We start from the raw sequence: 21,819 nt of genomic DNA, 5'->3' as shown, positions 1-21,819 counted from the left end.
GTCGAAAAATAGAAAAACCTTGTGACCTCTCTAGAGGCCATATTTTTCACGAGATCTTCATGAAAATTGGTGAGAATGTTCACCTTGATGATATCTAGGTCAAGTTTAAAAGTGGGTCACGTGCCTTCAAAAACTAGGTCATTAGGTCAAATAATAGAAAAACCTTGTGACCTCTCTAGAGGCCATATTTTTCAATGGATCTTCATGAAAATTGGTCAGAATTTTTTATCTTGATGATATCTAGGTCACATGTGCTCAAAAACTAGGTCACTTTGTCAAATAATAGAAATAACGACGTCATACTCAGTTCAACACTGGGTCATGTGGGGATAGGTGAGCGATTCAGGACCATCATGGTCCTCTTGTAATATGAAATGTATCAGTAGGTCTGTTAGTGTGTCACAAAGAGTGTTAAATCTTATTTAAAACAGAAGGTCATGGCGATAAGTTATTGGCGATGAAACCTAGAAGGATATATGATAAATAAATTAGAAATATTATTCGGCATGTGAAATTGTAGACCTGGGTTTAGTTTTTCAGATTTCTGTTTTGTTGTTGTTGACCCTGATTTAGTAAAAAAAGCATACATAATTTTTTTTCTAGGCCTTTTCAGCGTGGCACAGCGACATGTCCCTTTTCTTATGCACCACATTGCCCTCCTCAAGTGCCGCCATGTACCCTTTTCTTAATCTGATATGAATGGATGACACCTGACTGTATTTCACGCTTCTCGCATCGCACAGTGGCTGACATGGATTGAGTTACAGTAACCATGCAGTCAACATTACTTTTGCATACTCGTATATTAGGCAAAAACTTTAATCAAAGAGCTGTAAAAAAAGATGTATTATATGTAGCTTACGGCATTTAGATAGGCTATTTCATTCCAAAATTGACAGATTTTAATATCATTCCATCCTGACAATTTATATTATCAGTACACAAAATTGAAATCATGTTCCTATCTTGGTTTTAGCATTTCCGCTTGAAAAAATTATTTAAATAAACATTTTGACTCCTGACTTGAATACACGATGGCATAATTTAAGCAGGTACTGGGAAGTGCGGAGGCAATTATGGTCCTTGACACTTGTTTTGTTAATTGATTGTTGATATACTAAGCAGTAGGGATTTATGTTACATTAATTTAGCTTATACATTTGCTTTTGACCTTAAAAAAAGTATCTTACCTTGAGTAATTTCCTTAAATCCACATAATTTTACTTGTATTTTTCAAAACCCAGACTTTCTAAAATAATGTAACTAAATTCATGCAAATTTTTGACATATGCCATCAGAAACTGGGTTAAACCTGTTTGACAACTTTTTCTTTTAATGTGTGCCGACACTAGCAGATCAAAGGAAGATGTGTATTCTGTGTGATGTCACTGCTGTTGACATGTATTTAATTCAGGACCAGCGCAATATACGCAAAGCGGCTTGTTATTTAAAAGGGACTGTGAAATGCTAAATGGGTTTTCATGTTTTGACTTTGAGTGCATTAGCACTGGGAGCTTTATTTATTTTTTGATGTTATGGAATTATCTTTGTTTTAGTTGTATTCATATTTAAAGGGTTTTCATGGTTTGGGCAATCATTAGGCAATAGTAAAAAAAACTTTAATTTGCAGTTTAATCACATTAGATTCACAAGGATAAGAAATTAGATTTAGAAGGATAAAAAAAAGAATCACTGATATTTTCAGTGAATTTGTTATTTACTTTAAATTAATTGACTTAAACAAAGACAGCAAATCATACAAAAATAGTTTTAAGTATATTTAGTTCCTTTTTTCGACTTGCATGTCATGGTGCTAAAATCTCTCCACTTCTCCGCTGTCTTAGCCGAGGGTGAAGTGACTTCTCCCTAAAATCTTAGCCTAGCTTAAGTCCTGTGTATTCACTTATCCGAATTTATGTTTGTCTGAAATACTGTCTATTTCTGTTTTTAGCTCACAATGCTCAGGTGAGTTTTTGTGATCGCTCGATGTCTGTCGTCTGTCTGTCAACATTTAGCCTGTGTATGCGATAGAGGCTGTATTTTTCAACTGTTCTTCATGAAATTTTGTCAGAATGATGACCTTAATGAAATCTAGGTCAGCTTCGAAAATGGGTCAAAAACTAGGTCACTAGGTCAAATCAAAGAAAAACCTTATGTATGCGATAGAGGCTGTAGTTTTCAGTTAATCTTCATGAAGTTTGGTCAGAATGATTACCTTGATGAAATCTAGGCCAAGTTCGAAAATAGGTCATCAGGGGTCAAAAACTAGGTCACTAGGTCAAATCAAAGAAAAACCTTGTGTATGCGATAGGGGCTGTATTTTTCAACTGATCTTCATGAAATTTTGTCAGAATGATAACCTTGATGAAATCTAGGCCAAATTCGAAAATGGGTCATTTGGGATCAAAAACTAGGTCACTAGGTCAAATCAAAGAAAAACCTTGTTTATGCGATAGAGGCTGTATTTTTAGCTCACCTGTCACATAATGACAAGGTGAGCTTTTATGATCACCCTTCGTCCGTCGTCCGTCGTCCGTCAACAATTTCTTGTCTGCACGATAGTGGTTTCATTTATGATTTAATTTTAACCAAACTTGCACACAACTTGTATCACCATAAGATCTCGGTTCCTTTCTTGAACTGGCCAGATCCCATTATGGTTCCAAGTTATGGCCCCTGAAAGGGCCAAATCTGCTATTTGACCTTGTCTGCACAATAGCAGCTTATTTAAAGGTTTGATTTTTAACCAAACGGCACACAACTTGTATCACCATAAGATCTTGGTTCCTTTCTTGAACTGGCCAGATTCCATGATGGGTTCCAGAGTTATGGCCCCTGAAAGGGCCAGAATTAGCTATTTTGACCTTGTCTGCACAATAGCAGCTTCATTTATGATTTTATTTTAACCAGACTTGCACACAACTTGTATCGCTATAAGATCTTGGTTCCTTTCTTGAACTGGCTAGATTCCATTATGGTTCCAGAGTTATGGCCCCTGAAAGGGCCAGAATTAGCTATTTGACCTTGTCTGCACAATAGCAGCTTCATTTATGATTTTAAATTTAATCAAACTTGCACAAAACTTGTGTTGCCATAAGATCTCAGTTCCTCTTGTTGAACCGGCCAATCCCCTATTGGGTTCCAGAGTTATGGCCCCTGAAAAGACCAAAATTAGCTATTTGACCTTGTCTGCACAATAGCAACCCTTTATTTATGATTTGAAATTAACCAAACTTGCACACAACTTGTATCACCACAAGATCTTGGTTCCTTTCTTGAACTGGCCAGATTCCTTCATGGTTCCAGAGTTATGGCCCCTTAAAGGTCCAAAATTGGCTATTTTGGCTTTTGCAGCCATATAGAGACTTTATTTATGGTTTTATTTGATACAGACTTCCAAAATATCTTCAGCAACAATAAATCATGACAAATCAGATCCAGTCGTAGTTTCCAGAGTTATTATCCCCCGACGAAAGTCGGAGGGATATAGTTTTGGCGTCGTCCGTCCGTCCGTCCTTCCGTCCGTCTTTCCGTCCGTCCGTCCGTCCGTCCTTCCGTCTTTCCGTCCGTCCGGAGCCATATCTAGGAAATGGTTGGGAATATTTATTTAAAACTTCATATACATGTTCACCACAATGAGTTCTTGCGGCCCGTCAGGTTTCAGTCAGATTGCCCAAGTAACACTAGAGTTATGGCCCTTAGAAGTTTCTAGTGTTAACTATATAGGGTACTATAAATATGGCAATTTCTGCATCATAACTTTTGATATATTTGACCTAGAACTTTGAAACTTAAACAGAATTTAGATCACCATAATGTGGTTGTGTACACAACAATTTCATTTGGAAATTATTTGTAAATTAAGAGTTATTGCCCTTTAATTGTATAAAAATCCACATATTTTTACATAACAAACTTACCAATTTTGGTACAATTTCATTAAATTTCTTTCATTCTTTTCCATGAACATTTATTGTAAACATGTGAAGTTGTGTACCCACACCTGGACACCCCCTTACCTTGATCACACACCTTCCCCCTTATCCCCTGACCCCCCCCCCCCCCCCCCCCTACACCCAAAAAAAAAATTCATTCCTTATTTTAGATTTTTTTTCAAACAAACTTCATATACATGTTCACCACTATGAGGTTATGGGGCCCATCAAGTTTCAGACAGATTGCCCAAGTAACACCAGAGTTATGGCCCTTAGAAGTTTCTAGTGTTAACCATATAGGGTACTATAGATCTATAGATATGCCAATTTCTGCATCATAACTTTTGACATATTTGACCTAGAACTATGAAACTTAACAGAATTTAGAGCACTATAATGTGGTTGTGCACAGACAATTTTGTAAGGATTCTTTTGTAACTTCAGAGTTATTGCCCTTTAATTGTCTAAAAATCCACATATTTGTACATTACAAACTTACCATTTGGCAGAATTTTATTAAATTTCTTTCATTCTTTTCTGTGAACATTTATTGTAAACATGTGAAGTTGCGCACCCACACCTGGTCACCCACTTGCCTTGGTCACACCCCCTCCCCCTCCCCCCTTCCCCCCCCCAAATTTTTTTCATTTTTTTTTCATTTCTTATTTTAGATTTTTTTCAAACCTTCTAAGTTGTACCATTCCCCTACCTCACTTCCCCATCCAGTCATGCCCACCACTGATCATGCATCCTCTGCCCCCCCCCCCCCCCCCCCCCCCCCCACTCCAACTTCACCCTTTTACCTTATTTTTTTTTGAATTTTTAATTTCAATCAATATTTATAATCAACATGTGAAATTTTGTTTCCTCTCCCATTCCCCTCCACCCCCACCCCCTAAAAAAATAAATATATACATATATCTATATATAGATATATATATTTCCATTCCTTTTTTTTTTTTTAAATGTTCAAAACCTTCAACATGTTAAGTTGTGACTGCACAAACCTTGCCCTCAGCCGTTTCAAGATATCTTACCTGTGTTCTCTTAAGGACATCTGATCTTTTAAGTTCAAATGTACATGTAAAACAGCAACACCTGTGCCAAACCACTCAAAGACAATATTTCATTCCAGTTAAACTTCAAGCTCACATTTCAATTAACTGCATTTAATTTTAAAAGCTAAGCTTATTACAGTAAGCATATCCCATTCAAAATAAATTCTTAAGTCAGGATCAAAGTATCATACATTTATTATGTACTCTTTAATTAAACATTTGTTTTCTGTTAAATTGATTTTGACTAATGAAATTATTTGCTTCTTATTAACATCCTTAACTTTTTGCCGGATATATCTTTTTGCCATTCCTCACCACAAACCCTTTCGGCGGGGGATACCAATTCATCGAATTTGCTTGTTTTATATCTGATTACCTCCCCTGATTGTAGTCAAAATGGATTTATATCAGTAAGTACTTATAGGACTTATTGAATTTTATTATTGTCATTAGTTGGACTGAGCCAATCAGGGTAGGTAATATGGACTGATTTTAAGTCAAATTATCTCCCTTTATTTCAAATTAAAATGGGTATATTTCCGTAACTAATGAAGATACTGATCTGAAATTTCATTTATGTCAACAGATTTATTTGGCAGATCCTTCTTTTGTTCACTTACAATAATTTTCTTTTTGATTACTTTCCTTTTACGTTACTATAAATAGCTTATTTTTAGTAACTTTTTTATTATTGGCCGAAGGGAAAACCCGAGACCACTTTTCTGTGGTACAACATGGATGGTACCTCCAATTTTTAGGTGTATTTTGACATATCTGTACCTTGTAAGAATTTTGTTTTTCTGTTTGGTTAAATTTCTTACTTTGTTGTTCCTGTCCTTTGGACTTAGATATTTTTTCTGAGGACCTTCTTGTCCTCAAGTGCAATGATAACAGGTGAGCGATATAGGGCTATCATGGCCCTCTTGTTAGCTCACCTGTCACATAGTGACAGGGTGAGCTTTTGTGATCGCCCTTCGTCCGTCGTCCATCCACAATTTCTTGTGAACAAGATAGAGACAACATTTTGCAAGCAATTTTGATCAAACTTGTACAAAACTTGTATTGGCATGATATCTCAGTTCCTTTCAAAAACTGGCCAAAAGCCATCATAGGTTCTAGAGTTATTGCCCCTTAAAGGGCCAGAATTTGCTATTTTTGTGCGTCAACAATTTCTTGTCTGCACAATAGTGGTTTCATTTATGATTTCATTTTAAGCAAACTTGCACACAACTTGTATCACCGTAAGATCTTGGTTCCTTTCTTCAACCGGCCAGATCCCATTATGGGTTCCAGAGTTATGGCCCCTGAAGGGCCAAAATTAGCTATTTTGACCTTGTCTGCACAACAGCAGCTTCATTTATGATTTCATTTTTACCAAACTTGCACACCACTTGTGTCACCGTGAGATCTTGGTTCCTTTCTTGAACTGGCCAGATTCCGTTATGTGTTCCAGAGTTATGGCCCCTGAAATGGCCAAAATCAGCTATTTTGACCTTGTCTGCACAATAGCAGCGTCATTTATGATTTGATTTTTACCAAACTTGCACAAAACTTGTGTCATCATAAGATCTCAGTTCCTTTCTTGAATCAACCAGATCCCATTATGTGTTCCAGAGTTATGGCCCATAAAAGGGCCAAAATTAGCTTTTTAGCTCACCTGTCACGTAGTGACAGGGTGAGCTTTTGTGATCACCCTTCATCCGTCCACAAGTTCTTGTCTGCACGATAGAGGTTTCATTTATGATTTTATTTTAACCAAACTTGCACACAACTTGTTTCACCATAAGATCTCGGTTCTTTTCCTGAACTGGCCAGATCCCATTATATGTTCCAGAGTTATGGTCCCTGAAAGGGCCAAAATTAGCTATTTTGACCTTGTCTGCACAATAGCAGCTTCATTTATGATTTGATTTTTACCAAACTTGCACACAACTTGTATCACCATAAGATCTCGGTTCCTTTCTTGAACTGGCCAGATTCCATTATGGGTTCCAGAGTTATGGCCCCTGAAAGGGCCAAAATTAGCTATTTTGACCTTGTCTGCACAGTAGCAGCTTTATTTATGATTTGATTTTTACCAAACTGCAGGCACACAACTTGTATCACCATAGGATCTTGGTTCCTTTCTTGAACTCGCCAGATTCCATAATGGGTTCCAGAGTTATGGCCCCTGAAAGGGCCAAAATTAGCTATTTTGACCTTGTCTGCACAATAGCAGCTTCGTTTATGATTTGATTTTAACCAAACTGGCATACAACTTGTATCACCATAAGATCTTGGTTCCTTTCTTGAACTGGCGAGATTCCATCATGGGTACCAGAGTTATGGCCCCTGAAAGGGCCAAAATTAGCTATTTTGACCTTGTCTGCACAGTAGCAGCTTTATTTATGATTTGATTTTTACCAAACTGGCACACAACTTGTATCACCATAAGATCTCGGTTCCTTTCTTGAACTGGCCAGATCCATTATGGGTTCCAGGGTTATGGCCCCTGAAAGGGCCAAAATTAGCTATTTTGACCTTGTCTGCACAATAGCAGCTTCATTTATGATTCGATTTTAACTAAACTTGCACACAACTTGTATCACCACAAGATCTTGGTTCCTTTCTTGAACTGGCCAGATTTCTTCATGGTTCCAGAGTTATGGCCCCTTAAAGGTCCAAAATTGGCTATTTTGGCTTTTGCAGCCATAATAGAGACTTCATTTATGGTTTTATTTGATACAAACTTCCAAAATAACTTCAACAACAATAATTCTTGGATTCCATGACAAATCAGATCCAAGCGTAGGTTCAGAGTTATTTTATATCTGATTACCTCCCCTAAATTGTAATCAAAATGGATTTATATCAGTAAGTACTTATAGTACTTATTGAAATTTCATTATTGTCATTAGTTGGACTGAGCCAATCAGGGTAGATAACTATGGACTGATTTATGTCAGATTACCTCCCTTTATTTCAAATTAAAATGGTATATCTCCGTAACTAATGAAGATACTGATCTGAAATTTCATTTATGTCAACAGGTTTATTTGGCAGATCCTTCTTTTCTTCACTGACAATAATTTTTTTTTTTAATTACTTCCCTTTTTTAGTAACTTTTTTATTATTGGCCGTAGGGAAAAACCGAGACCACTTTTCTGTGGTACAACATGGATGGTACCTCCAATTTTTAGGTGTATTTTGACATATCTGTACCTTGTAAGATTTTTTTTTCTTTTTGGTTAAATTTCTTCCCTTTGTTGTTACTGTCCTTTGGACTTAGATATTTTTTCTGAGGACATTCTTGTCCTCGAGTGCAATGATAACAGGTGAGCGATATAGGGCCATCATGGCCCTCTTGTTTGACCTTGTCTGTACCATAGCAGCTTCATTTATGATTTGATTTAAATCAAACTTGCACAAAACTTGTGTCACCATAAGATCTTGGTTCCTTTCTGGAACTGACCAGATCCCGCAACAGGTTCCAGAGTTATGGCCCCAGAAAGGGCCGAAATTAGCTTTTTTGACCTTGTCTGCACAATAGCGGCTTCGATTATGATTTGATTTTAACCAAACTTGCACACAACTTGTATCGAACCAAGATGTTGGTTCCTTTCTTGAAATGGTTAGATTCCTTTATGGGTTCCGGAGTTATGGCCCCAGATAGGGCCAGAATAAGCTATTTTGACCTTGTCTGCACAATAGCAGCTTCATTTTTGATTTGAATTTAATCAAACTTGCACAGAACTTGTGTCACCATAAGGTCTTGGTTCCTTTCTTGAATCGGCCAGATTCCCTATTGGGTTCCAGAGTTACGGCCCCTGAAAGGGCCAAAATTAGCTATTTTGACCTTTTCGGCTTAATAGCAGCTTTGTTGTTCCTGTCCTTTGGGCTTCATCAGCCAAAATTTTGCTCGATGTAATCCTTTGGGCATAAAACTACTGGCCTGATTTGAAAATAATTTTATTTGAAGTAACTTTAAGAAAATTTTAACTATATTTTCTCATAATTCTTTTGATTGATCTGGATTATGATTCTTTGATCTTCTTGTCCTTAAGTGCAGGGGTAACAGGTGAGCGATATAGGGCCATTTTGGCCCTCTTGTTCAACTGATCCTCATGAAATTTTGTCAGAATGATAGCCTTGATGAAATCTAGGCCAAGTTCGAAAAATGGGTCATTTGGGGTCAAAAACTAGGTCACTAGGTCAAATCAAAGAAAAACCTTGTTTATGCGATAAAGGCTGTATTTTTCAATTGATCTTCATGAAATTTGGTCGGAAAGATTGCCTTGATGAAATTTAGGTCGAAAATGAATATAGGTCATCTGGGTTAAAAAACTAGGTCACTAGGTCAAATTATAGAAAAATCTTGTGCATGCGATAGAGACTGTATTTTTCAGTTGATTTTCATGAAATTTGGTCAGAATGATTGCCTTGATAAAATCTAGGTCGAGTTCGAATATGGGTAAATGGGTCAAAAACTAGGTCACTAGGTCAAATCAAAGAAAAACCTTGTATATGCGATAGAGGCTGTATTTTTCAATTGATCTTCATTAAATTTGGTTGGAATGATTGTCTTGATAAAATCTAGGTCAATTTCGAATGTGGGCCATCTGGGGTAAAAAAACTAGGTCGCTAGGTAAAATCAAAGAAAAACTTTGTGTATGTGATAGAGGCTGTATTTTTCAATTGATCTTCATAAAATTATGTCAGAATGATCGCCTTAATGAAATCTAGGTCAAGTTTGAATATGGGTCATCTGAGATCAAAAACTAGGTCTCTAGGTCAAATAAAAGAAAAACCTTGTGTATGCGATAGAGACTGTATTTTTCAATTGATCTTAATGAAATTTGGTCAGAATGATTGCCTTGATAAAATCTAGGTCGAGTTTGAATATGGGTCATCTGGGGTCAAAAACTAAGTCATTAGGTCATGTCTAAGAAAATACTTGTTTAAACTCAAGAGACCACATTTTTGGTCCAATTTTAATGAAAATTGTCCAGAATATTTTGTTTCCATGAAATCACTAGGTCAAACATGTTTACACTGTTACGGTGTGTTACTCTGGTGAGCGACCTAGGGCCATCTTGGCCCTCTTGTTTATATGAACTTGCCTATTTTTGCTAAATAACGGTCAATTTTTGCATGCTGTGCAAGTATTTAAATTCAAAAGCATAAACTGGATGTAAGCACTGAACTGGCTCATAATCAGATGCCTCAGATCCTATGTATTTTCGCTCATGATAATAAAATAGATATTGATTTGGGCGAAAAATAAAGTACACTTTGACAGGTGGCGGTAAAATTGACTTCATTTTAGGATTTGTTTGCATACTGCTTTAAACACTATGGTCCAACGATTTTAATGCTATTGGATCAGTCTAAATCTCCCATGCACATGCTTTTGTGTTTGCCGATTGTGTCAAAAGTTAAGATAATTACAGCCTCCGACGTGTATCACTTGATAAATGACTACTCAAGATCAGTTTTCAAAGTACCACGGCGAGCACACTCTGAAAAAATTTAAAAGCCAGACAGGATTTTCTAGTAGCCCCCAGGCTCCAGACATGCGATTTCTGAAACCCTGGGGTGAATGCTGGTTTCTATTAATCATTTAGATTCAAGTTTCTGGTGAATATTAAGTAAATCATATTTGATATTTCATTTTCAATAAAGCGGAAGGTGTAAATAACCCTTTAATATCTTGGAAAAGGAGGTCCATACCCCTAGACAACCCCTAACAGGCTTGTTAGGAAGCCTGTTAGGGGTTTAGGGGTACAGATCCATACCTCCAGAATTAGGTTCTAGAGGTACGAATCGGTACCCCTAAACACTTCCAAAAGATTAACACTACTACTGTTGTACATTATAGTTTCATTATAACAAGGAAGGTGGTATAGCTTGGCTGAGAAGGATGATGGAGGCCAACATTGATTGATTATGCTCATAGATGAAGACAAGTGTAGCATATGTGAATGCAGAAAGTTTGGTTAGGGGAAATAAGAATTTGATCAAGGAAAAGTCAGGGCATTTTTAGCTCATCTGACTTTTTGAAAAAAAAATGATGAGTTATTGTCATCACTTGAGCGGTTGTCGGCGTCGGCGTTGCTTGGTTAAGTTTTATGTTTAGGTCAGCTTTTCTCCTAAACTATCAAAGCTATTGCTTTGAAACTTGGAATACTTGTTAACAATCATAAGCTGACCCTGTATAGCGAGAAACATAACTCCATCTTGCTTTTTGCAAGATTTATGGCCCCTTTTGTACTTAGAATATATCAGATTTCTTGGTTAAGTTTTATGTTTAGGTCAACTTTTCTCCTAAACTATCAAAGCTATTGCTTTGAAACTTGCAACACTTGTTCACCATCATAAGCTGACCCTGTACAGCAAGAACATAACTCCATCCTGCTTTTTGCAATAATTATTGCCCCTTTTTGGACTTAGAAAATCATTTTCTTGGTTGAGTATTATGTTTAAGTATACTTTGCTCATAAACTATCAAAGCTATTGCTTTAAAACTTGCAACAGTTTTTCACCATCATAAGTGGACACTGCACATCAAGAAACATAACTCTATCCTGCTTTTTGCAAGAATGATGGCCCTTTTTAGACTTAGAAAGTCATGGGTAGGACAATATTTCTATTATACAAAAAAAATCAGATGAGCGTCAGCACCCGCAAGGCGGTGCTCTTGTTTTCTCTGCTTTGTGGGATCACTGCAAATTGCTTTATAGACATTGTTATATTTTCCAGGTCATCTTAACAGACAGGTCGCTTATGCCTGGGGATGTTGTGCGCCGACTGATCAGCGGAGAGGAGAGTCAGAGAGGATTTGTTCAGAGTTGTAACATTAAATGCCATGTGAAAATTCTTGGAACAGAGCAGTATATATACAACATTGAGGCCAAAGATATTAAGCCAATACAGGTAAGGATGTGAATTAAAATGTTACATCAGACAGCAGTCCTTGTATGAAGGAGCACAGTTACTGAAATGAGAGGCTTTTTACTGCCTGTAAACATAATTTCTCTTTCAGCATTAGTTCTCGTTATTGCTTGGATTTAAAGCACAGTAACATGAATGTAGGCCACCCCTCCCCACTCAGCCATAGAAGTCCAAAGTATTTCTTTAGATGTAGTCAAGACTAGTGCTGTATAGTACAGGTGTGGTTCTTGCGGAGTAGTACATGTATTTTTTAGCTTGTCTGATTTTTTAAATAATCTATGAGGTATTGTCGTCACTTGATTGTCAGCATTGGTTAAAGTTTTTGTTTAGGTCCATCTTTTCTCAAACACTGTAAGAACTACAGCTTTGAAACTTTGCACACATGTTTACCATCATTAGGGAACTATGTGGGCAAAGAACCATAACTCTGATATGCATTTTGTCAGAATTATGACCTTTTTTATACATAGAAAATTTGAGTTTAAAAAAACACACACCTTCCAATTATTTCGTCACCAAATTTGTACTGGACAGGCTGCAACTTGATTCTTTTCTTATGACAATAGCCAAATTTCTTTATGTCAAAAGGTAAGGATTTTTGTGTAGACAGAGTGTCGTGTGCAACTCCCAGTCCTTTTGACAGCTGGCGGGCTCAACATGTTGCCTGTGGGCATCTAGTTCATATTGTCAGGGTTTCATTAAGGGCTGGGGGCAGAGATCTGCTATAAAGTTCTGAAGCCCCCTTCTACTTTTCCTGTAGCAAGTTCTAAATTGGGGGACCACTAGACCCCCCCTCTACTTTGCAGTTTCCACCCTTTACTTCAATAATAAAACACCCGTGTTTAATGTTGCAGGAATTTGATCCAGAACCAGAAGTGACGTTAGATTCTTGGGTTGGTCATGTCATGGAAGTTACAGAGGATATTACAGTCAGGTTTCCTTGTGGGGCCAGGTAAATATTTAAACATGATTTAGCAAAAGATTACTACTAAATCACCACAAGCACCAAGAATATTAGATGCAGTTAAATGAAGAAATGGCAGCCACGTATCTGTCAGTGTTATTTATATATTTTTTATAATGAAAAAACATGACATTGCACATTCTGAACTTATACAGAAAAATGTTCAAAATTTATTAAAATCACAGTCAAACAATCAATATTACAGAAAATTTTATTATTTAATTGATGTTTAATGAGTTTGGTATAAATCTCAGCTAAATTCCTTCCGGTTTTCATTTCTATCGCATAGTTAATGTTTTAGAGAGTTCTCTGTTGCATAATTAATACTAAAGACAGCTTTCTGTTGTATAAATAATGCTTTAGAGAGCTTCCTGTAGCATTATTTAAATTAATGCTTTAAAGAGCTTCCTGTAGTATAATTAATGCTTTACAGAGCTTTTTTACATATTGTACAGACTACATAATGGTTTTCATAACACAGCACATTTACTAAAAAACCATCGACTCATTCAAGCAATTATATGATCCGCTGTTTTACTTACAACCAAAATATTGGGATCTCTTTAAGCCCCAGGATAAAGTGAACATTTTGTTTATCCCCATGAGATTTTGAGCAAGTGGTATTTTACTTGTTATAAAAACTACCAAGAACTTGTTAAATCATTTCATTTTGTTTCTTTTTAAGTACAAGAAATTAACTAAAACTTTTTCTAAGTTTTTAAATACATTGTATTTGACTAGTTGGGAGTTGTGTCCCTTTCATAAAGAAAATTCTTGCAATACAACTTGGTAGAGTAACTTCTGCTCCTGACACTATACCTGTTCTTACAGATGCAAGCTGAGCAATGCAGGAGTGCTAAACCTGGAAGATGTGCAAGACAAAAGGTCCCATGTAAGTTTTGATCAAAAGTTTACCCACCAGTCTCATTTCTGTAGTGAACATAAATTTTAGGGGCTTTTTGCAAGTCCTTCATGTGTAGTCAGTAGAGGCCACTTTAAAATCTTCATAAATCTTTACTAGAGTGCTTATCTCTATGAAGTCTAGGTCATTTTCAAAGGTTTTTGAATAGGTCAAATCATAAAAAAACCTGTTTAGGCCACATTTTCTACCTTGTGTTTATAAAACTCTGTCAGAATGTATGTCTCATGAAATTTAGATCAAAATTGGGTTACCTGTATTCACTAGGTCAGACCATAGAAAATTTTGTTAACACTGTAGAGGCACTATTTTTCACATGGTCTTCATAAAACTTTGTCAGAATGTTTGTCTCTATTAATTCTTCTTCAGGTTCAAAACTAGGTTGACTTGAGGTTTTAAACTAGGTCTCTAGGTAAAGTTATTGAAAAACCTTGTTAACGTTCTATAGGCTATGTTTTATACTTGATCACCATAAATCTTTGTCAGAATGATTTTGTTTTTAGCTCACCTGAGCACAAAGTGCTCAAAGGTGACCTTGTGTGATTGCCCTATGTCCATCATCGTCCGTCTGTCGTCAGTCGTTCGTCCATCTGTCGTCATCAACAATTTGACTGTTAACACTCTAGAGGTCACAATTTTGGCCCAATCTTAATGAAACTTGGTCAGAATGTTACTCTCAATTAAATCTTGGATGAGTTCGATATTGGGTCATCTGGGGTCAAAAACTAGGTCACCAGGTCGAATCAAAGGAAAAGCTTGTTAGCTCGACTATTTGAAGAATAGTCTAGCTATTCTACTCACCCTGGCGTCGGCGTCACACCTTGGTTAAGTTTTTGCATGCAAGTACATACAGCTATCATTTAAAGGCATATAGCTTTGAAACTTATTTATTCTATTTCTAGGTCAATTACCAACCTCACTGGGTCAAGTTCCATAACTCTAACATGTATTTTGAGCAAATTATGCCCCCTTTTGGACTTAGAAAAATCTGGTTAAAGTTTTACATGCAAGTTACTATCTCCAAAACTAATGCAGATATTGAATTGAAACTTCACATGTGTCTTCGGGGTTATAAAACTAGTTGATAGCACCCAGTCCCATAACTCTGACCTTCATTTTGGCCAAATTATGCCCCCTTTTGTACTTAAAAAATTTTGGTTAAAGTTTTGCGTGCAAGTACATACAGCTATTCGAGGGCTCAGCGCAAGACTATTCTAACTTGATTTTCAGAAATTAGTCAGGAAGTGAAAAAAATTGCGTTGTAGTTTTGGATATGGCCTTATAAATTGTTTCTCATCATCAGAACATCTTAAAAGGCTACACTGATACTAAACACTTTCAGTTTTTCAATAAAATCATTTATTTTGATTTTATACACATCTTTAAACTTAGCATAGTTTTGCACCAGAAACACACACAACTTAAAACTATTTTTTTATGCAAGACTATTCTATCTCAAGTTGGAATAGTTTTGCATAAAAAAGATGTTGAATCCAAATTATTTTTTTGTGCAGAATAATTCTAACTCCAGTTTGAATACTTCTGCAATATATCTTGAGTCATGCAGACTCATGTTGTATGAAGAAAAATGGTATATATGAGTAGTCCCATAGGAAAAATGGAACCTGAAGCCCCTACCCCAATATTTTTCAATAAAATAAAAAATCTTTATTAATAAATGACTTTAGTAGCAAATTCTGCTTAATTCTTACTTCTAATCAAGTTTTTTCTCTTAGAGCATTCTAGCAATAAATACAACAGAATGTTATTCTTAAGTGTTAAGATTTCATAAAAAACTGAAATCATTAAAATAAAATTCTTGAAATATATCCCCCGTACAATAAATTGGAAGTCCCCAACTTTACAGTAAAGTTGTATAAATAATGGGTTTTTTTTTTTAAATTTTTAAGCTAATTTAGACTTACATTGATTTCTTTCAAAAATTGGTAAATAAAGCTGATAAAGAGTTTCACAAAAATCTAAGACAAAAAACGGGGTGCCTTTAATACACATACATTTGTTTGCCCCTTTTCAAATGAAATTTTAAAACTGAACAATAACTTTTAAGGTGTTAGGGAAAAAGACCCTCAAAAATGTTAAGTGCATGAAAAGTAACATTCAATGCAGAGATCTTTTCAAAAACACTTTCTAAAACATTTTAAACGTTTTGTCATCGGAAGAAGAGATAAAACAAATGATGGATTTTTGATTAATCCGCTCCAGAAAAGGGAAAATGAGTCTTAAAATTTCTCTAAGAAAATTTGGCTGATCTGCATTCAACCTGTCTGAAGCTTGTTTTTTTGTTTTTAGCAGGGTTAAGCTGGCAAAGATTTTGGGGGAGAAGTCACTTCCCCCTCGGCTGGGATTGGGAGAGTGGTTTTAGGGAAATGGGGGAATTTTTTTAGCGCCAGCCCGGGGACTTCAGGAAGTTAAAAAAATGGCGGATTTGGTCCGCAACCCCAAAAAATTTTGCCGGCCCAAAAAAAAAAAATATCCCGGGCCCGAAGAAAAATGTCAGTGAACCTGAATTTTTCTTTTCTTTTTTAAAATTTATTCAACCAGGTGTGATCATTTTTAGTCTAAATTTGGTCAACCCTTTTATTTCAAAATTTTTTTCCCTTTTCACTTTTTTTGGGGCGTTAATTTATGTTTCTTTCCCGTCCCCCCCGGATAATATGAAAGTGTTCCATTTTGATATTTTGTCCGGATTTTGCATTCTCGGGGTCGATAAATGCCAGTCGTAGCCCAAATCCGGATTGAGAAACCACAGCCCTGTTAAAATTGTCCGGTCTGCCCGTCGGCCCCGGGAAAAATTTTCCAGAAGTCGCATGAATGCAATTAAAAAAAAGGGGAAAAAAATATTACTTATATCTGTTTTTTATGTTTTCCTGCTTTGTAAAGTAAATAAAAATTTCACTGAAAAATCAGTGATTCTGTTTTCTTTCCATGTAAACCCAACCTCTTTTTTTGTGAATTAATATGTTAATTTTTGCAAAAAAGGTATTTTTTTTTCATCTTGTCTAATAATTCCCAAACAAAAAAAAACCCCTTTAAATATGAAAACATTTAAAAAAGTAAATTCCTTTTATCGAAAAACGAAATCAAGCTCCCAGTGCTAATTGCACCAAATCAAAACATGAAAACCCATAAAAGCATTTAATGCTCTGTCTTAAAGAGTTCCCTTGTCCCTCCATCTGTCCATCCCATGTTATAATTATAAATTATCTAAAAAAAGTTTTTCACCAAAATCATCAAACCCCAAGTTTTTATTCAGAAGGGAAGCAGGCACCAGGGGTTTTAATTTGGATCTCCCCAAAAGAAAAGATTTACCCCCTTGCTTCTAGCTAAAATAGGCATAAAAAGGGCCCAAGTTGCATGATCTCAAAAAGTACTGACCCGTATTTTAAATTAACAGTATTTTTAAAAATTAAAGTTGCTCTTTTGGGGTTTTGTTTTGACATCACTCGTCAGTAAAGTTAGGCCTTGACTTGTAAAAAAGTAACTTATCATGCAAATTGGTTGCAATATCTAAAAAAGTAAAACTAGGGTTCAGAAAAAATCAGGGAAATATTGTTTGGCATGTGAAGTTATGCACATGGTTTTGTTCTGGATTTTTGTCAGCAGACTAGTGTTTGGCCCTGATTGTCAAAAATGATAATGGGGATACAATTTGTGTCACTTGAAAACTCAAAAAGTTTTGAATAAAGGTATAAAACTTTTTGGGGGTTGTTTAAATCATTGGTTGAACACTGGGGTTTGTTTGGGGTTTTATCAGCCAGACTGGATTTATGGCCTGATTTGTAACAAATAAAGTGAAAATGTGTTGCATAATTTTTTTTTCTTAAAAAATTTCCCGATTCTGAAAACATTCGGAATTTCATTGGTATGGAATTTGTGACTAAATTTTTTTTTGTTTTTTTTCCGCTTTGTTTGGCCAAGGGTTTTGGTCCTTTACAAATAAAAAATAAAAATTTTTTTCTCAGTTTTGTCAAAATGTCTTTACCTAGGGAAAAAAAAACTTGGGGGGTTTTTTGCCTTTGAAAATTTTCATCAGGTGTTATTTTTGGGGTTTTCTCGGCAGGCCGAGTTTTTGGCCCTTCATTTGGAAAAAATTCCCAATAAAAGGGCTTAAAAATTTGTGTTGAAACCTTAAAAATAAAATTTCGATTTTTAATTTTTGTATTGAACTTTTGATAAGTATACAACTTTTATCAAAACATTTGATGAGTGATGTTTGTAATATTTGGGCTAGGCCCATTTTACTGTTTATCGCCCGCTTCAAGATGTGGTCTATGTCCCTTTATTTCCCTAGGAGCTGTGCATTTGCAAAGCAAAAAGCTTTACATATTGGCTATGCCCTTGATCCCCCCCATGGAAACCTTGATCCCTTGTGAAAAGAACCCTTGTTCAGACCAAAAAACCGAAATTGTTATTTATTTAAGCTTTTTGAAGTAAAGTAGTGAAACATTGCCCCTACCCTTTTTTAGTTTTAAAAAAATAGTGCACGTTTTGTTTTTCCCCTTTTTAAAATGACAAACGAATAAAAGTAAAGGTAAAGTTTCTTTTTTTTAACTGGGTGTCGACGAAAATCCCCACCCGGGAAAGGGTGGAACACCTTGTTTCAAGCCGGCCCACGGCAAATGCAATTTACCTCCCCAGCATTCGTCTGGCGATACTGCTGGAAACAGTACCCAATTTAAGTAAAACACCCCCGCCCTGCACTATTTGGGGTATCAGCCCTGAAGGAATTTGAACCCGGGCCCCTGGTGTTGTAGTCCAACCCGCTAATAGTTTGATACCTGTATATTTGTATTAGCTTTTATCTGGACATTGCCAAGTTCTGCATGGGAAAAACTGCGCGCGATGAAGCGTATTTCTCTGCTGAAAACAAGTGCATATTTTCCCCAAAGCAAAGATAATACCCTTGTATTACATTAACGTATAAAGGGGAAAATGTTAATATTAGAATTTGTTCAGTGCCGTAAGATGAAAAAAGATATTAAAAAAAGTATTAATGCTGAAACCCCTTAAAATTATGTTATGCACCCGATTGAAAAAAGAGGGGTCAGTTTATCGAAAAAAATATGGACGTTTCCAGACCATTTTAAATTAAGGTAACCATTATATAGTATCAAGTCTAAGTCCAAACCCCGATCAAATCACTTCAAAGCTGTATATGGTTTTCTGTTCAACCATTTAGTTTTTATTAAAATGTCCCCTGTGAACCCACAGACCTGATCAGTGGACTTGATGAAAGATTTTTTAGCTCAATCAGGTCGTCAAGTCCAAAATTATTTTCACTCATCAGGGTTTCAAATTTTTGCACAAATTTAAATGCAAGGGGGGTGCAAAATCAAACATGTGCTATCTTGGAAATTTTATAAATCTGTACCAAAAGCAAAATCCTATGGGCCTGTAACAATTGTACTCCTCCGACTTTTGATTGGTCCCACTGCTAATGTTTGTTAAGGGTTCTGAAAATTTTATCATAAGACCCTAAAAAACACTTTTAGTTTACAAAGAATACCCCCCTTTATTAAAATAAACACCAGGAATGAAAAAGTCAAAAAAAAGGGGCCCCCGAAAAACAAAGGCACGGGTGATCGCAATTTAACGGCGTGTTAAGAAAAATACTAAAATACACCTACCCCAAACCCCAAAAATTCAAATTATAACTTTCAAAAGAATCGACATTTTCAGTGGTTTTCTTGATTTTAACTGTCGCCGAAGCCATTCGCTGACGTCCAACAAAACAAAAAACAGCCCGAGTAAAAGATAACTATTTTTTTTTCCCTTTAAAAATTTTTAATCGAGTAAAAATATTGTTTTTTTTATGTTTACATAGTCTATAAAATTCCACTAGATTCTTTTGCAAAAAAAAAGCAATTTACAAAATTTTTGGGGGGGAAAACCCGTAAAGGGAGGTTACTCTTGGGATAAGCCATTTTACGATGCAGCGGAATATCTAACTTTCAGTAGTAAAATTTGATACTTGGTGTACAATGACTTTTTTATATGAATAGAGCAATATGAAAATGTCTGTTATGTAATTTGAAGGTAAGACAGTACGGGAAATGATACTTTCTAATTTTATCCCGGCGCTGTAACTGTTGTTATTGTTGTGACGTCAGCGAATGGCTTCGGCGACAGCTGAAAATCTCAGAAAACCTCAGAAAATGTCTGATTACTCTTGTAAAGTGTATCAGATTTGAATGTTGTCGGGTGTGGTAGGTGTATTTTAGTGTTATTTCTTAACTACGCTCGTTAAATTGCGATCACCCTGTGTTCCGTGCGTATTTTCAGGGGACCCTGGGTTTTTGACGTTTCATTCCTGGTGTTTATTTTATATATATAGGGGGTATTCTTTGTAAAGGTAGACTTTTATGGTCTTATTGATATAATTTCAGACTCCTGTGGTTTGTTTGCACATGATTTCATTTACGATATAATGAATTTGTCACATGGTCAAGGTATTTCATCAAACAACATCAAACTAAGCATAAAACACAATTGTCATTGAAACAGGTCACAAAAAAAAGAATGTGATGAGTGAGTTCAGATTCAAATTATGGTCAGTTCCTACGAGAACTGTGCGAAAATGTTTAGACGACACAATACAAAGTAAGCTATAAAAAGCTGTCCATCACTAGTGTCGCTCTAGGAGTGACATTGTTTCTAAAATAATTACGCCTCTAATAAAGTGCCAATGAATAATATAAAATTTCATGATTCATAAATACACTAGGACCTTTTTAAAAAGAAAACTGTGATACTTACAAAACTTAAAGTCTTAGAAAATAGTCTTCCATTCTGCTTTTTATAAAAGATTGGTAACCCAAAAAATTCATAACCTGGCAGACATTTTCAGACAATACAATGGAATCACAAGTGCCAAAAGAGCTATGACATCATAAACTCATGTAATGACATCATCAAGTTTAGTTAGAATAGTCTTACATGAAACATATCACAGTTAAGTTACATTATCTTTGTTTGCAAAACTATTCTAACTCCAGTTAGAATAGTTTTGCATTAATGTGTAGTCAGTAATAATATAAAACTGTATTGCAAAACTAATCTAACTTGAGTTAGAATAGTTTTGCACAAAGTAATTTATAACTGGAGATGGAATATATTTTTGAAATTTGAAAAAAAATGAAAAAATCTTGGAATATAACTGCAATAATTTACAGAATTATGTAATTCCAGATTTTACAAGAGAAAATGTGAAATAACCATTTTCTGTAAAATATCAAGTTAGAATAGTCTTGCGCCGAGCCCTCGTATTACTAAAAGACATTTAGATTTGAAACTTATTTTTTCTTTTTCTAAATCAATTACCTACCTCACTGGGTCAAGTCCCATAACTCTGACATGTATTTTGGCCAAATTATGCCCCCTTTTGGACTTAGAAAATTCTGGTTAAAGTTTTGCGTGCAAGTACATACAGCTATTACTAAAAGGCATATTGATTTGAAACTTATTTTTTCTTTTTCTAGATCAATTACCTACCTCATTGGGTCAAGTCCCATAACTCTGACATGTATTTTGAGCAAATTATGCCCCCTTTTGGACTTAGAAAATCCTGGTTAAAGTTTTACATGCAAGTTACTATCTCCAAAACTAATGCAGATATTAAATTGAACTTCACATGTGTCTTCGGGGTTAAAAAAACTAGTTGATAGAATCAAGTCCATAACTCTGACATGTATTTTGGGCAAATTATGCCCCCTTTGGACTTAAAAAAATCCTGGTTAAAGTTTTGCATGCAAGTACATACAGCTATTACCAAAAGGCATATAGCTTTGAAACTTATTTATTCTTTTTCTAGGTCAGTTACCAACCTCACTGGGTCAAGTTCCATGACTCTTAACATGTATTTTGAGCAAATTATGCCCCCTTTTGGACTTAGAAAATTCTGGTTAAAGTTTTACATGCAAGTTACTATCTCCAAAACTAATGCAGATATGGAATTGAAACTTAACATGTTTCTTCGGGGTTATTAAACTAGTT

At 35.6% G+C, this 21,819-nt stretch overlaps 1 protein-coding gene across 1 annotated transcript in view; it reads left to right on the top strand.

Moving 5' to 3' along the window:
• Positions 1-21,819, top strand: part of LOC123562371 ((E3-independent) E2 ubiquitin-conjugating enzyme UBE2O-like) — a 70,006-nt gene that overhangs the window by 20,284 nt on the left and 27,903 nt on the right. The window contains exons 2-4 of the mRNA XM_053537215.1: positions 11,732-11,905; positions 12,778-12,875; positions 13,719-13,779. Coding sequence (XP_053393190.1) covers positions 11,732-11,905; positions 12,778-12,875; positions 13,719-13,779 — 333 coding nt within the window. The remainder of the gene's footprint in view (positions 1-11,731; positions 11,906-12,777; positions 12,876-13,718; positions 13,780-21,819) is intronic.

Source organism: Mercenaria mercenaria, chromosome 2 (assembly GCF_021730395.1).
Source record: "Mercenaria mercenaria strain notata chromosome 2, MADL_Memer_1, whole genome shotgun sequence".
Taxonomy (NCBI): Eukaryota; Metazoa; Mollusca; class Bivalvia; order Venerida; family Veneridae; genus Mercenaria; species Mercenaria mercenaria.
This window is presented reverse-complemented; position numbering and strand designations above follow the sequence as displayed.